The sequence below is a fragment of the Ictalurus furcatus genome, chromosome 25 (genome assembly GCF_023375685.1).
Source record: "Ictalurus furcatus strain D&B chromosome 25, Billie_1.0, whole genome shotgun sequence".
Classification (NCBI taxonomy): domain Eukaryota; kingdom Metazoa; phylum Chordata; class Actinopteri; order Siluriformes; family Ictaluridae; genus Ictalurus; species Ictalurus furcatus.
In genome coordinates, this window is record NC_071279.1 from 153,705 (window position 1) to 171,371 (window position 17,667).

The 17,667-nt window shown below is 40.2% G+C and overlaps 1 protein-coding gene across 3 annotated transcripts; it reads right to left on the reverse strand.

Annotated features, from left to right (window-relative positions):
- Nucleotides 1-232: 232 nt before the first annotated feature.
- selp (selectin P) lies at nt 233-15,678 on the reverse strand. 3 transcript variants are annotated; one of them, XM_053614488.1, is made up of 17 exons: nt 14,928-15,678; nt 14,779-14,845; nt 14,153-14,524; nt 13,732-13,839; nt 13,474-13,659; nt 13,186-13,374; nt 11,831-12,016; nt 11,528-11,713; nt 11,000-11,188; nt 10,133-10,318; nt 5,544-5,729; nt 2,511-2,696; nt 2,208-2,393; nt 1,294-1,479; nt 890-1,099; nt 548-667; nt 233-448 (listed from the first exon to the last, which is right to left on the reverse strand). In XM_053614488.1, the coding sequence occupies exons 2-17, from the start codon at nt 14,843-14,845 to the stop codon at nt 384-386; spliced, it is 2,808 nt and encodes a 935-aa protein (XP_053470463.1). In that variant the 5' UTR covers nt 14,928-15,678; the 3' UTR covers nt 233-383. The 3 variants fall into 3 exon arrangements, with proteins under 3 accessions (XP_053470463.1, XP_053470464.1, XP_053470465.1); XM_053614489.1 differs by lacking the exons at nt 11,000-11,188; nt 11,528-11,713 and having other exon boundaries at nt 14,928-15,677; XM_053614490.1 differs by lacking the exons at nt 10,133-10,318; nt 11,000-11,188; nt 11,528-11,713 and having other exon boundaries at nt 14,928-15,676.
- Nucleotides 15,679-17,667: the final 1,989 nt, after the last annotated feature.

Consider the following 17,667-nt stretch of genomic DNA (forward strand, 5'->3'; position numbering starts at 1 on the left):
CCTATAAAGATGTACCTGAGCTAGTTTATGACCTATGCCTACAAATTTCCTGGCAATTCCAATCTGACATCCCTCACACAGAGCTGAATGTGAGTTACTATTACACACAGACACATCATACCTGTTTTTTGTCCCTCATATAATAATCGTGTTTTGGCTAATGAGTATGCATATTAGTAGGGATTAATGCACACTTGTTAGCCATAAATTACATACTCGCAAAATCAAAACCTTTGAGTAAAATATTATTCCTTTATTCATTATGCAGATCCTCGGGAAGACAGTTAACACGCTGATTAACGAGTTTCATCCAATCAACATTGCAGAAATTATTATGTCTTGGTCAGTACATAATAAAGCATTGCATGTTTTTCATAAAATTGTTAATTTTCTTCAAATACTGGATTTAGAGCTCCATCCCAGGCTGAGTAATCCGGAGTGTACGTATCTGGAGCAGAGAGAAATACACAGACATATGAACAGTTTGTGGAAGAAATATATATTTATGTGGATGAAATATACAGTTATGTGGAAGAAAAGCTCTTACGCTTGCTGAACTTCCGCACCAACAGCATGACCAATCCCCCCATCAGCAGCAGGCCAAGTGATGATGCTGCGCCTATTGCACCATATATAAGAAAAGCAAGACCTAATGGCATGTCCTCCGCTGAAACACACACACACACACACACACACACACACACACACAATCTTTTAATATTTAATATTTAAGATTGACTCTCAATATTTAGAGTCAGTCTACAATACATAATGAAATCATCTATATCTGTCTGCATTTTTTCACACATTCAGTGTTTTAGTATTTGCCCTAATTATGCTTAGTGATCAAATCAACACAGGATGAATAGTTCATTGTAGAAAGTCTTACTGAGGCAGGTAGGCACCAGGCCAGTCCAAAATCCACCAGATGTACACATCAGGTCAGTAGTTCCGTTCAGCCTGTAGCCTTCAGGACAGCTGAACGCACACCGGGAGCCGAAGCTGAAGTCGCCTCTGGGATGGGAGCAGTTCATAAAGGGGACAGAAACAGAATCCGATTGCAAAAGAGGTGCCCGCAAGAGGGATTCACACTGAACCACTGTGCAAACATGTGAGTATGAAAGAAAAAGAAAGAGAAATCGATGAGAGAAATACTATAGATATTCCTTCCTTTGCCTTTTATAAGTTTTTATTTATATTTGTGTATATATATATATATATATATATATATATATATATATATATATATATATATATATATATATATATTTTTAGAAGGACATAGCCGTTTACCTTTACAAGAAGGTATCTCCTGACTCCAGGTTCCTGCTGTCGTGCAGTCCAACTTAGATTCCTCTCTGAGCACATAGCCAATGTCACATCCAAAACCACAATGTGAGCCATAACTGAAGAGGAAGTGAGGGTGAGAGCAATTCATCCAGCCTTTTTCTGGGCTGGCCAGCAAAGGGCACTGTCGAGCTGCAGAGAAGCACAAGCACAAAGTTAATGTCAACAAAACGTTTTTATACAGTCCGAGTATAAACCTACACCTTCACACACCTTTATACACACGTGCTTAAAGGTGCAATAGTCAATTTAAGAACATTTTTTTGACAATTTCTTACTTGTACAAATAACCTGGAAAAAAAAACACAATGAAAAAATAATAATAGTTTGAACCATGAACTCAGGACAAAAGAATTATGTGGCTGAGAAAATCCATTTGGAACAGTAACTTCAGTAGTTAGCACATTTGCTTCGCACCTCCAGGGGTTGTGGGTTCGATTCTCGCCTCCGCCATGTGTGCATGGAGTTTGAATGTTCTCCACGTGCTTCGGGGGTTTCCTCTGGGTATGCCAGTTTCCTCCCCCGGTCTAAAGACATGCATTGAAGGCTGATTGGCATCTCTAAATTGTCCATAATGTGTGAGTGTGTGTTTGTGTGTGATTGTGCCCTAAACCTAGTTCCCTGGGATAGGCTCCAGGCTCCCCACAAACCCCTGTGTAGTAAACTGATGGATGGAGAGATGGCTGAAGATCATGGGGGCGGAGCTTTGGAAATATGGGCAAGAATTTTGAAAGGGGGAGGGATCAGGGTTCAAGGACTTTTAAAAAAAATATTCAAATGAACTACTTAACAGTTAGAGCTAATCTTGGGTAAAATGGCTAAGCTTACCTAGTGCATCTTTAAACACAATGTTAGTTTACCTTGACACACTGGAAGGCTGTGGGTCCAATTTCCCTGTACGTTACAGTAGGTGTAGTTTGAACCCATCAGCAGAAACCCAATGTCACACTCGAACCGACAAGTGGAGCTATAAGCGAATTTCTCCAATGGATCCGTACAATGCATGGAGCCATGAGGAGCAGAATTGAGAGCGCTGCACCTTACAACTTCAACATAAGCACAAAAATACACTATAATGCTAATACACATACCGTCATTCCATAATACAGTGAGCAATATTAAATTTGAACCGTAATCATGGACTACATTTATTAACACCGTACCTTCACATGTTGGAGTTTCTGCTGACCAGTTGCCGGTCTTGACGCAGGTGAGTGTGTTCTCTCCTTTCAGCGTGTATCCTTCCTCACAGGTCACAGCACAAGATGAACGGAAGGAGAACTTTCCCAGTGGATCAGTACAGGTCATGTGACCCTTCTCCGGCATCACAAGTGGCTCACAGGTCACAGCTGGAATAAAACAACCAATGTTTGTTTGTTATTAACAGACTATGTGATCTGGATTAGAAAAAGCAAATACTTTTCACAATAACAAATGATTACTTGATTACATTTCTGACTATTCATTTCTAATTTACTGAGTTTACCACTAATTGATTAAAAAACACATAAAGTACAAGACAGAGATAAGAGCTAGAGATATGGTAGACACTTGTGGACTGTAAGGTCCACAATCAATCAGTATCGTAGTACTTAATTAATGCTTTGATAATGATGGTTCAATACATGGTCCTGAAGTTGCCTATCAAATTTTGTGTCAGTGAGCAAAATTGTTGCTGAGATACATCCTCACTTCCTGTTTGGTGGCTTTGCTGTTCGATTTGTTGGCGCATTACAGGCAAATTGTTTGGAGTATTCAGAATTCTTTTGATAACTTTTATGAAGCTTACTCTGATGATCTGATGGGAATCCAGGGATGCCTGGCTTTAAAATTTTGGACACATGTTTTAACCAAAAAAGTACTTCCAAAGTAGGTCCAAATATGATCCGATGGTGGCACTAGAGCATTGGCAGCACTTAGCCCAAATTTGGTCAGATTGTTCTCAGATGGTTCTTTGGGTTGCTATAGTCACCCAAGCCAGAAGGGGAAGACGAAGAGAAGAAGAAGAGGAAGAAGAAAAATAATAAGATTATATTAAGATTAAAGCCGCAAGCAGCACTTTCAGGGGCCAAGCACCCAGACTCGGTGATCCACACATTCACAGATGTGTTACGATTGTTGACCAAGCAATCACAGGAAAGCAGAGCCATGACTTCAGGCAAAAGGATTTGTAGTTTCACTCATGATGGTTATGTTTTGACCACAGACAGTGGTGGAATTATTTGACTGTAGGAGGAAAGGTCTAGATGAACAAATGGGCAGCAGTAGTGGCAGCTTGATAACTTTTGTGAGACTTACTCTGAAGATCATGTGTGTCAAATTTGGTGATGATTGGACAACATTTGTAGGAGGAGAAGCAAAAACTGTTTTTAACAAAATGCAAGACAGTCGACAGGAAGTACACTTGAATTTCAGATGCTGGTGTGCGTTCACTTCAGCATAATCCAGGGAATTATAGAAAAAAGAACTGAATTAAGCACAAATTCTTTGAATGATACAAGGAAAAAAATTAAGTTGTTACTGTTCTTGACCACAAGATGGTGCAGTCACAAACTTTCTTGGGTATATTCAGAGCCTAGTCCTTAAGATAACTATGAAGGTTCATGATGATACATAGATGCATTGCTGAGATACATACTTGCATCCTGATTTTTGCGTTTACCAGCACGTTAAGGGAGAACAGGTTAGAATATCAAAAGTCCTTTGATAACTTTTATTCAAACAGGTCTACAGATGATGTGAGTCAAATTTGGTGAAGATTGGACAAAATTCGGAGGAGTAGCAGAAATGGCAGTTAGGTGTAAGAATTTTTAACATTTTATTGTAACTTTTGACCAGTAGGTGGCACTGTCAGAAAATTTGTTGCACCTCAGGTCATGGTCCTGAGAATGCCTACAAGTTTTCAGTCAGTGTGCAACGTTGTTGCTGAGATATAGCCTCACTTCCTGTTTGGTGGCTTTGCGATCAGATTCATTGGCCCATTACAGGCAAACCATTTGGATTATTCAAAATTCTTTTGATAACTTTTGTGAGGCTAACTCTGAAGATAACGTGCCAAAACAGTTCTGACAAAATCCAAGATAGAGGAAAATCTAAGGTGGAAATTGATGTCATAGAGGGTGTTGAAATCATCTTGACCCAGGGAATCCAGGGATATCTGGCTTTTAAATTTTGGACACATGGTTCAAACATTATGACCATAAACGTACTTCCAAATCAGGCCAAAATTTAACCCAATGGTGGCGCCAGAGCATTGGCAGCACTTTGCCCAAATTTTGTCAGAATGTTCCTTAGACCCTCCCCAATCAATGTGCCAAATTTAAAAGATTTTTACCAGACAGTTCTATGGGTTGCCATAGACATCCTAGCCAGAATAATAATAATAAGAAGAAAGGCAGAATAACAGTAGAGTGCCTATGCACGTTGGGTGCTTGGCCCCCTAATAATAATAATAATAATAATAATATTAATAATAATAATAATAATAATAATAATAATAATAATAAGAGGAAGAAGAAGAAGAAGAAGAAGAAAGGAGAATTTGATAAAGAAGAAGATTATAGAGAACAGCATGTTGGCTCAGGGTCACAGCAAAACTCACATGCACCAAAGGGTCATGTGAAGTGAATGACAAGAACCTACGGTTTTCAGTGGATTACTTAAGAACGAAGCAGAATTTCTCAGTTCCTGCATTTATACAGTACAGATGCACAGAGCATGAAGTAAATAGGGTCATGTTACACAATAACATAAAACTGTTTCACAAAAATGAAAGGGAGGGGCTTTGACTTTGCCTAACAGGAAGATATTCTATATAGAGCAAATGAGTTACTATAAATCGCAGTATTGGACTTTGTACCTTTGCAAGTGGGGGACTTGGCTGTCCACTGTCCAGTGTGATCACACTGAGTTTTATAGGAACCTAATAATAGCTAATAATGAAGCTAATAATGAAGCTGAGAAATCTTGAACTGGCTCTTTGGTCTCTTGAAATTATAAGGCCGTGCAATGTAAAAAAAAAAAAAAAATTCCGGGGATTAAAAAATATATATATACTGTGTATTGTCATATAAATTTTTCATATAGTCCTAATGGGCAATAATCTGTGAAACTGAAATACATACCGTCATTCCATAATACAGTGAGCAGTATTAAATTTGAACTGTAATCATGGACTACATTTATTAACACCGTACCTTCACATGTTGGAGTTTCTGCTGACCAGTTGCCGGTCTTGACGCAGGTGAGTGTGTTCTCTCCTTTCAGCGTGTATCCTTCCTCACAGGTCACAGCACAAGATGAACGGAAGGAGAACTTTCCCAGTGGATCAGTACAGGTCATGTGACCCTTCTCCGGCATCACAAGTGGCTCACAGGTCACAGCTGGAATAAAACAACCAATGTTTGTTTGTTATTAACAGACTATGTGATCTGGATTAGAAAAAGCAAATACTTTTCACAATTACAAATGATTCCTTGATTACATTTCTGACTATTCATTTCTAATTTACTGAGCAAACTGATAATAGCTATAACTTTAAATGTGAGTTCTTGCCTAGAACTAACATTTAGTGGTAGATGGTGATGATAATGTTAGCTAAATATATAGATAGCTAGCTGAATTAAACCATCAAGAAGACACCACTAATTGATTTAAAAAATACCTAAAGTACAAGACAGAGATATGAGCTAGAGATATGGATGACAATTTACTGTAAGGTCCATAATCAATCAGTATCTTGATCTTCTCACACACCGATTGGTCGATTATAAAAGCAACTGTTGGCCAAATTCCTGCCTCTCAACTGTTATCCTCCCCTCAGGGAATGTGTGTAGGTGAAGCGCTGTTGTGTTCGGTGTTAAACAGTTGCTTTATAATAGCAGCAAATGACAGCCGTCGTGAGTCGAAATAACGGCCATGACCATATAAGGTCCTTATTAATTTCATGTTATCACATTGTTTCATATTACATGGCCATTCAAATGTGCACATGATGGTATCAGGTTCACTCGTAGCATCTGATATTTTATTTTATTCCATGGACATTCAAAAGAATGTAGGAAAAAAGTTAAATGTGGACAGAGTGAAACCAATTTTATTTATAAATTTTTTTAAAAATGGTCCTCTTTTTGGAAAATTGGAATATTGTCACCCTAACTTTTGTGCTGTAATGTTATCCGCATCAGGGACTGTGATATTTTAATTATTTATTTTATTAAAACAAACCAAAACATTGAACATGTTTTTAAGTTCTAAATAAAAGTATTGTAGATTATATTGCTTTTCTCTTGACTTTATTTACATATGTGACCTGGACGAACCCAAAAGTAATCAGATTACATAACTTTTATATTGTGATACTTGGATTACGTTACTTTTTTTTTTGTATGACGTAATTTGTAACTGTAACAGAATACATTTTTAAAGTAACCCTCCTGTCACGATTTCCACTTGAGTCAGCGCTGCACTATTGCAGTGTGCTCGGAAAACCGAAGCGCATGCGCGTGCACGAGCCAGGTGCGCGAGCGCTTAGCGAAAGCACGTTTTTGGTCTTTCGTGACAGTGACTTTGTTTACATTGGACACGTGCTTTTGTTATGGTTATGTTCTGACTCCGCCCCGTTTTGTCATTGGTTGTTTCCTGAGTGTGTGACATTATTGTTTTCAGCTGCCCATGTTTAACCCATGATTACGTTTGTCATTTAAACCCCTCGTGTCTCTGTGCACTTTGTGCCAGGGGAGGGCTAGGTATTCTGTATCTCATTGCCAAGTGTTTCTTTGTTTCTCGTTTCCAGGTTCTCTTTTCATGGTTCAGGTTATTGACCTTGTTTCTCGTTTCCTCATTTTGATTGTAGTCTCGCCCTATTTATGCCTGTTTGTAGATCGCCTGACCTTTTGCATGTTATTAGACCACGCTTTGGATTTGTCTGCCCATATCTCCTTTAATAAAAACTCCTATCTGCATTTACATCTGTCCTTAACTCCATTACGTAAGTATGTAACAGAATACTGCGCCTTAACATGGATGCAGCAGGAGAGAATCACGGCAGTGTACATGGGGAGGTCTTTCTTGTCAGCCCAGTTTCCCCAGTGGACTGCCATGGACCTCCCGGAGGAGAATTGTGGATTGTGTGACTACCTGAGGCAGTTCTTGTTCCACAGCCAAATGTACTTTTCTAGCCTAGTGCACCCCAAGCCGGACAAGAGACAGTGGCTTAGGTTCATTGTGTCCCAGTTTTATGGCCCGGCCCATGACTGGGCGGAGCATCAGGCCAGTACAAGGTCCAGTGCCCTTAATAATGTAACTCAGTTTGCGGAACTATTCTTAAAGGAGTTTGGGCATCCAGGGCAGAGCAAAGAACTGGATCAACTTTTGAGGGCAGTCAGTGTGACGAACAAGGCTGACCTGCCATTCCACACCTATTATGAGTGGATTGACAGGGCAGCCTCCACAGCTCAGCTTCAGGTCCCGGCCGACAGGGCAGTGGTGGAGGTGACGCCGACCGGCAAGACCGAGGGCTGCTGTAAAGAGGCCCAGTTACAGTGTCCCACATGAAGGAAACTTGGGATACATGGAACATATTTCTGCTCTCAGGGATGTTTAAAGAGCAGCTGGCGTACTCAGAAACGGCTACACAGGAGAACACCTGCCGAGCTCCAGCCGGAGGTCAACGTGGTGAGCTCATCTCCAGTGCTCCAACCTGAGACCCAAAAGGTGGTTTCACCTGCCAAACTCCAGCCAGAGGTCAACATGGCGACCTCATCTCCAGAGCTACAGCTTGAGATCCACGAGGTGGTCTCCCCTGTAGAGCTCCAGCATGAGACGCACGAGGCAGTCTCACCTGCTGAGCTCCTGCCAGAGGTCAATGTGGTGACCTCATCTCCAGAGCTACAGCTTGAGACCCACAAGGTGGTCTCACCTGCTGAGCTCCCACCGGAGTTCAACGTGGCGACCTCATCTCCAGAGCTCCAACCTGAGACCCACGAGGTGGTCTCACCCGCAGAGTTCCCACCAGAGGTCAACGTGGCAACCTCGGTCCCAGAGCTCCAGCTCGAGACCTACGAGGTGGTCTCACCTGCAGAGCTCCAGCCAGAGGTCAATGTGGCGACCTCGGTTCCAGAGCTCCAGCTCGAGACCTATGAGGTGGTCTTACCTGCCAAGTTCCAGCCATAGGCCAACGTAGGGACCTCAGTCCCAGAGCTCCAACTCAAGACCTACGAGGGGGTCTCACCTGCCAAGCTCCAGCCAGAGGACAACGTGGCAACCTCATCTCCAGAGCTACAGCTTGATATGCATGAGGCGGTCTCATCCCCCGAGTTTCAGCCTGAGACCCATGAAGTTGTCTCAGCTCCAGAGCTCCAGCTTAAAGTCAGGTTCCTGCTAGCAGTCAACGAGGTGACCTCTCAAGTCAAGTTCCTGTCCAAGGTCGTAGAGGCGACCTCTCAAGCCCAGTTCCTGTCCGAGATCGAAGAGGTGACCTCTCAAGCCCAGTTCCTGTCCGAGGTCGACGAGATGATCTCCTAAGACACGTTCCTATCTGAGGTCAACGACGTGACCTCCCACACCAAGTTCCAGTCTGTAACCAAAGTCACGACCAACCAGGATCTCCTCACGCCTGAAGCCGACATCACGACCAACCAAGTTATGCTCACGCCAGAGTCTGTTGATATGACCAACCAAGTTTTCCTTATGCGTGAAACCGATATCAAGACCAACCAGGTCCTGCTCACGCCTGAAGCCAACGTCACGAACAACCAAGTTCTGCTCGCGCCTGAGTCTGCTGACACAGACAGCCAAGTTCTACTCATGTCTGAGACTGACAACACAGCCAACCAAGCTCTGAGTTTCTCCACCTCCAAGCACCCAGGCTCGGTGAGTCGCACATTCACAGCTTACTCTTAAGATGGCGGAAAATATAATTAGGCGGAAATTGACGTCATAGGTTGCGTTGAACTTGTCTCGACCAAGAGAATCCTGGCTTTTACATTTTGGACACACAATTAAAAAAAAAAATTTACTTTCAATTTAGGCCCAAATTTGACCTGATGGTGGTGTTTTTCTTAAACCCTCCGCAATCAGACGGTTCTATGGGCTACCATAGACACCTTAACCATAAGATGAATAAGAAAAAGAAAACATAGAATAACAATAGAGTGCTTACGTACCTTCGATGCTTGCCCCCTATTAATAATAATAATAATAATAATAATAATAATAATAATAATAATAATAATAATAAGCAGAATATTATAGAGAACAGTATGTTAGCTCTGTCTGGGTCACAGCAAAACTCCCGTGCACCAAAGAACCTACTCTTTTCAGTGAATTATCATTGACTTAAGAACGAAACAGAATTTCTCAGTTCCTGCATTTACAAAGGTGCACAAAGCATGAAGTAAATAGGGTCATGTTACACAATAACAAAACGGTTTCACAAAAATGAAAGGGAGGGGCTTTGACTTCCTGCTGGAGTTACAATGATAAGACAAAGACATTTCAGTATAAACATGTCATTTAAACTGGGCCAGTGAAGCTATATTATAATAAAAGTGTGCTGCATATATTTTACTCCACCAGTAAATAAACATATGAATCAGTCTCTGTGCAGGTCAGGGTGTTGTGTCCACTGTCCAGTGTGATCATACTGGGTTGTGTTTGAGCTTCTCAACAAGCTATTATCTCTAGTGAATTACATTTGCCTAAGTACAAGATTCAGTTAAACTCCTCTAAAGTGCCACTGCTAGTTTGCCTTCAGTGCATCTCATCTCCTGGGGAAAAACCGTACCTTCACATGTTGGAGTTTCTGCTGACCATTTGCCGGTCTTGATGCAAGTGAGTGTGTTCTCTCCTCTCAGCGTGTATCCTTCCTCACAGGTCACAGCGCAAGATGAACGGAAGGAGAACTTTCCCAGTGGATCAGTACAGATCATGTGACCCTTCTCAGGCCTCACAAGTGGCTCACAGGTCACAGCTGGAATAGGCATCATTATATAGTATTGAGGTGTGGTACAGAATGTGGTGTAATGCACAGCTTACTATAATATTAGCGCTGATGCTGTGAAGGAACATGTGAATTTACTTCATTCACATTCATTCTGTTGTTTTTGTTGTTTTGTAACTAAATTAGTCTGAGTTTTGCAAAAGCTAAATTGTAGTTACATTAACCTCGTTGCAAAGATTTTAACAAAATTCCTTACGTTTGAGCGAATATTTCAACCTCCAGATATATTTCTTGTTTGTTGGAAATATTGTTGATCAGAAACATTTTATTGTGGAACTGAATGTTCAGAAATCTGATTAATTGTACTAATTGACATGTGACTTGTACTAAGGGATTGTTGAGTCAAGAAATAGACTTCATTTCAGATGTGTGATTTTAAAATGCTGGAAGGACTGCAGCACCTGGAATCCGGAGCCTGACAGGAAGATATTCTATATAGAGCAAATGAGTTGCTATAAAAAGGCCAAAATTTGACCCAGTGGTGGCGCTAGATCATTGGGAGCACTTTGCCCAAATTTGGTCAGAATGTTCCTTAGACCCTCCCCAATCAATGTGCCAAATTTAAATGATCTTTTACCAGACAGTTCTAGTAGGAAGATATTCTATATAGAGCAAATGAGTTACTATAAATCGCAGTATTGGACTTTGTACCTTTGCAAGTGGGGGACTTGGCTGTCCACTGTCCAGTGTGATCACACTGAGTTTTATAGGAACCTATGATCTTAAAACCCTCATCACAGTTAAACACACATGTGGAGTTGTAGCTGTTGGTGGAGAGGGGATGAGTGCAGTTCATTCTCACATCACTGGAGTGAGCAGACAGAGGAGAACACTGTACCGCTGTGGATCCACACACACATACAGTGTATTAAAACAAGAAAAAGCAGTTATGACCATAAACGTACTTCCAAATTAGGTCAAAATTATATCATATTTAATTATATTATATTCATTATTATATTCTATAATAATGAAGCTGAGAAATCTTGAACTGGCTCTTTGGTCTCTTGAAATTATAAGGCCGTGCAATGTAAAAAAAAAAAAAAAATCCGGGGATTAAAAAATATATATATACTGTGTATTGTCATATAAATTTTTCATATAGTCCTAATGGGCAATAATCTGTGAAACTGAAATCTTTAGAGCACAATGCTAACAGTCAGCACAATGTTAGTTTACCTTGACACACTGGAAGGCTGTGGGTCCAATTTCCCTGTACATTACAGTAGGTGTAGTTTGAACCCATCAGCAGAAACCCAATGTCACACTCGAACCGACAAATGGAGCTATAAGCGAATTTCTCCAACGGATCCGTACAATGCATGGAGCCATGAGGAGCAGAATTGAGAGCGCTGCACCTTACAACTTCAACATAAGCACAAAAATACACTATAATGCTAACACACATACCGTCATTCCATAATACAGTGAGCAATATTAAATTTGAACCGTAATCATGGACTACATTTATTAACACCGTACCTTCACATGTTGGAGTTTCTGCTGACCAGTTGCCGGTCTTGACGCAGGTGAGTGTGTTCTCTCCTTTCAGCGTGTATCCTTCCTCACAGGTCACAGCACAAGATGAACGGAAGGAGAACTTTCCCAGTGGATCAGTACAGGTCATGTGACCCTTCTCCGGCATCACAAGTGGCTCACAGGTCACAGCTGGAATAAAACAACCAACAGCAGCCTAAATGTAAAATGGATTACAAACATGAAATACTTATCACAGCTGTAACTACAAATGAGATATCAGCTGCTTAAGGTTTCCTGCAGCTCTAGTCCTCCAAGCTAATTGTAAATAGTAGACACAATGAGACTGTTAACTAACTATATACAGTAGTCAGTTAGCTGAGGTTAGGACAGCAGGGTTCTCCAACTACCTTGTGAAAACAGGGCTTACAGTGCTTACAATGCAAGGTGTTGCATAACAGTTCTCTCAATGAAGACATGTGAAACGAAATCCTTAGTTGTACTAAAAGTATTTCATCACATTTTAATGCAATGTTGTGAATCACCTAGATATATCTGTCTATTTTCTATACCGCATATCCTACAGGCTTCTATACCGCAGGACAGGGAGAACAAAGAGCAAAGCAAAAGCATACTGTCCTCAGTGATCATATCATTCACAGTGGATATAAAAAGTCTACACACCCCTGTCAAGTGTTTTTTGTGATGTAAAAAAAAAAAAAAAAAGAAGAAGAAATTTCTTTGTCATCATGTCAGACATCATGTTTTTCCACCTTTTATATATTATATCAACCACCACAATTCAGGTGAAAAACAAACAGAAATATTTTAGGGGGAAAAATATGTAATATCCTGCTTGCACAAGTATACACACCCCTTAAGTAATAGTTAGTTAAACTACGTTTACATGAGTAAGTAGTGAGTTTAACAACTTAGCACATCTTCATTTGGCAATTCTTTTCTACTCTTCCTTGCAAAAATGGTTCAGATCTACCAAAACTGTGAGCGGAAGTCATTCCACATGTTGCATCTGTTTTATTTAAAACTGTAAAAAAAATAAAATAAATAATAATAAAAAAAAAGGTCATGTTGTGCAATGACTTTAAAACTGTTTCACAAAAAAAGGAAGGGAGGGGTTTAACTTCCTGCTGGAGTCACTGCAATAATACAAAGACATTAAAAAAAAAAATGGAATAAACATGTCACTTTGAGTGTGCCAGAGAAGCTGAACTACTGACTTTTATGAATATAACAAATACCCGCATACATTTTAATTAACATGCCAACAGAGATATATATATATATATATATATATATATATATATATATATATATATATATATATTGAGGTGAATAAGTACCTGTGCAGGTTGGGGTGTTGTGTGTCCATTGTCCAGTGTGATCACACCGGGTTGTGTGTGAACCTCTCAGCTCAAAGCCCTCGTCACATCTGAACACACATGTAGAGTTGTAGCTGTTTGTGTGCAGAGGATGGTTGCATGTCATATTCCAACCACTGGTTCTAGTTGTAATTGGAGGACATTCGACAACTATAATTTATGGAAGGAAAAATAAGTTATGAAGCAGCGACAAATCATCTATGCAACGGAGATGAGTTATAACTAGTGACACAGTATACCATTCCCTACCCTGGCACTCGGGAGGATCACGATCCCACTTCCCCAGTGATAAGCAGTGCAGATGTTTTGAACCCTGTAATATGTAGCCACGGGCACAGTGGAACTGGCAGGATGAATTGAAACGAAAGTCTCCATAAACATGGCTACACTGCACAAAACCCTGCTCTGGAGTTTTGACCGCGCCACACTCTACAGCTGCAAAGAGAGAAAGAGACTATAGCACATATACTTAAACACAAGCTTGAGGTTTTGGACTATCTACAGTACCTTCATTACAGCGTGGTCCTGTGAACCCTGGATTACACTCGCACGTGTAGTTTCCAATGTTCTCCACACACTCGGCATGATCACCGCACGACCTCTCAAAACACGATGCTACGCACAAACACACACTTTAACAATACGTGGTCAAATCTCTATCATTGCATTTCACTGATCATTCAAGTCGATTGTTTTGCTTTGTCCTAGACATTTGTGTCTTTTAATCATGAATGGGTTTGGTCAAATGAAAATGAAGCACCCGAACTCAGCAACACTGTAGGCTTTAAGACATGAGTCATTACGTGAAATCATCAATAAGTACTTTGTATTGCTGTGTCTTTCCGGTTATTTCCGGGCAGGAAAACTGTGCTTACTTTTTGTCACCATGGATAATAGTGCCTTCTAAATGACTAAATGTAAATGCTACCTGTGTAACAGAGTGCTGCTTTCTTTTTGCTGCACTTGTCATCATTCCACATGCCTGGGTCCTTGGACCTCTTGATGTAGATCTCCACGCAGTCTTCACTAGTTCCCTGGTTATTGGGTTCTCCTGTTGCCCAGCTGGTTGCCTCGGGTGCCAGGGGCTTCATGGTACCCACCCATGTCCACTGGCCAGCCATTTTCCTAAGGCCAATCCAGTAGTAGGAGCGATGCAAGGGCAAAATCTGGTTCAGGTAGATGACCTCTTGCTTGTTCTGGATGGCTACCATGTCGGTGTAATGCTGCCTGCACCACTGGCGTGCTATTTCCCACTCCATGCTGGTGTCTGTGTTGTAATGGTATGTCCAGGCCTGGACTCCTAATTGCCATATTATACATATCATATCTTCATGAGAATATTCAAATTATGCACTTACTGATTCAAAAGACGGCTGAATGGATATTAATATCATTGCAGATTATAAATATAATAAATATCGATTTTTAGATGACCATGCACACAAGAAATATATATATAATCTGTCTCAAGTCAAGACAATGGCACTAAATGTTTTACTTTGCTTCAGGATTAGAAAAAGAATGGCTTATCATTGATAAAGTAATTAAACATACCATTATTCACCATGGTCATAAGCACTATCCATCCAAAATGCATCCTTATATGCTTCCAACAAAACATCTGACAAAAGACAAGTCAAATTGTTAAATATACTATGCGTTATGATTTCACTACGAGACAAGCAATCAGTAATAAAGCTCACCTTATGGGTATCTCCAGAGTAAGAACTCTTCTCACATTATGACCAGCTCGATTGCAGTTTGACTTGCTGTGCCAAGCTGAATTACGCCTACTAGGAAATGATGTAACTCATGGTGTGGAGCATGGTGTAGTTAACCGATATTGTTGACTACTTAAAAAAAAATTTTTTTAAAATAAATCTGATACTGGCAAAAAGATTGTAAAGAAAATTTACCAGAATGAACGCGATCAGGTACGCAGCATTTATTTGACTGAGGCATAGCAAGACATGGCAGTTTACACAGTGAGCGTTACACAGCAGAGATGGGAACTTGCCCAAATCTTTCCCTTTAGACTTTTTTTTTACACACTACATTTCAAAACAGACCAGGTGTCATTTTTGAAAGTCAAAGTTAAAATTCCTAGCTAATCTAAAAGTGTAATGGATGAGATATGAAGAACAGTGGGGTTTGTCAGCCGGACTTGTATTTCTTTTTAGTAATTTCTTCAGATGTGGCCGTGCTTGGGCTACACAGAGCTGTAGCATGGGGACCCGGGTGAAAGAGGGCCACATAAAATATTTACATTTGATTTGACGTACGTTGTGTTGTACGTTGGTCATATTTGATTTGGGTTTATTAGCTTTGACAGTGGGAGGAACATACTGTAGGTGCAGTGTAGACATGTGGGCTTTTGATATTAGCTAGTTGTGCTAATGTTGGATAATGGAAAATATTACGGTAAAAAGCGAAGGGGGGGGGGGGGGTGTTTGGAGAGTGGATTTTAGTGGTGTGGATTTTCTGTGCAAATAAAGTCTGACAACACAAGTTCTAAAAGGTAAGGTGACATTTTGTTCCATTACATTTGGACATTACCAAGCACAGGGGCCCCCATAACCCCAAGCTCACTCGTAGGCTTCAACTCCCTGGGTCTTGACTTAATCTTAGTCCTGGTGAAGGTTTTGACTATAGCACTAGTGAATGATCCCTGATGTATTTATTTATATACTTCTAAACTTGATGCACATGTGCATAAGCTGTGTACAACCACAAAACGGAACAATTAAAACAACCTAAAAACTTTTTGATGTTTGCTAAATCGTCCTCATCACAGATTAGAGACCCATTACCTGTTAGTACTCAGGCTAGTATACACTAGTGAAAATGCTTATATTTTGCATTATTATCATTATATCTTAAGTGGAAAGTAGAATCTTTGAAATATTTACATGAATTTCAGAGTTTTAGTACTTGGTACGTCCCCCTTTTTGCTTTAATGACACTCGAGCTGGCACGAAATCCACAAGTTTGTACAAAACCTTCTTTTTTTTCTTTCTTTTTTTTTTACCTCACATTAGATCAAATCCATCAGAGCGTTGTCTTAGACGTGAGGAAAATCTGACCTTTTGTACATAGCAGTTAACATATTCAATATCGCACATTTGCACATTTACACATTCTCACAAATAGGGAGCTAGGAATAGTTCATATTAAACATATTGAATATTTACTTTGTTTGTTTGGAATATTTAAACATTTGAAAACCTTCTGTTTATTTCCAGTTTATTAAAAAATCCCACATTTTCACTTTTTGACCCCACTGTATAAGTTCCTCAGTTATTATAATGCATTTAGGGATGTACATACAGTAGTTGTCATTAGTTAACCTTAGTTATTATTGCTCATGTTCTTCAGTTCCTTGGTGCAAGCCACACTAATTTATCATCAGTAACACAAATGACTGGCTGACTTCAGGGCACAGGACTTCAGGCACAACTACAGTTTGCATTTAACCAAAAGCATTTTTCCCCTTGATTTCCAGAAAAAGCCTTATGTAAAATACTGATTAAATAAATTTCACTATGAAGGACCTTTGGATATGTTTGGAATTTGACATTATTGACAGATGTATTGAACTTAAAGCATCAAATGAACAAAGGAAGTGAAGTGTCACACTGAGCTCAGCGAGTCCTCCAGCGGTGCATCACCCGCATCACATACTGGGTCCGTCACCTCGTCTTGATAACTGATGATGAAAAAGAAAATCAGGTCAGTTCTACTACCTCACATTCCAGATTGCCAGGAATCTAATAATTTCCTTTGAAAGCAGTGGATTCTTTCTTTCAGTGACTATAAAAGTTCCTCACTATATGTCATGATGCTAAAAATACAGAATGGCACCCGAATCATTTGATAACAATGGAGATTCGACAGAGGGTCCTCTGCTGCTGTGGCGATATCATGATCTGAGCTGGTGTTAAGCAATTTCTTGCTAATTCTTTTTTGGACCTTCATAGGAGTGAGCATTGACAGGTGATGGTACTTGTAGTTTTTGAATATTCTTGCCATGTTTGACTTTAGAACAGACACATGGCCTATTTTAAAAGCTCTATTATAAAGCTCTAAACGCAAATCTGTATTTTCTCATCCCTAACATAAAAGGCATATGAGACTGATTAACGTGGGTTTTATCTCTAACATGGTGGCACAGTTGTTCCAGACCATTAATGAGATAATGGCCATAAATGATGGCGTGAGTAGGGACCTCCTGTAGGCAGCACTCCAAGCAGTGGGAGTGGGGTAGATCACTGGGTTTGTTACCACAAGAAGACAAGCTTAGTTGGCTTAAGTACCATTACTGGAGCCTGATAAAAGCACGTTGCACCACCTGCTGCTAGTACCTTGTTAGAGCTTTTATGCTGATCATCGACATGGCCAGGTGATTAGGTATATTATCCGTCAGCACACAGTGCCTACAGTGTT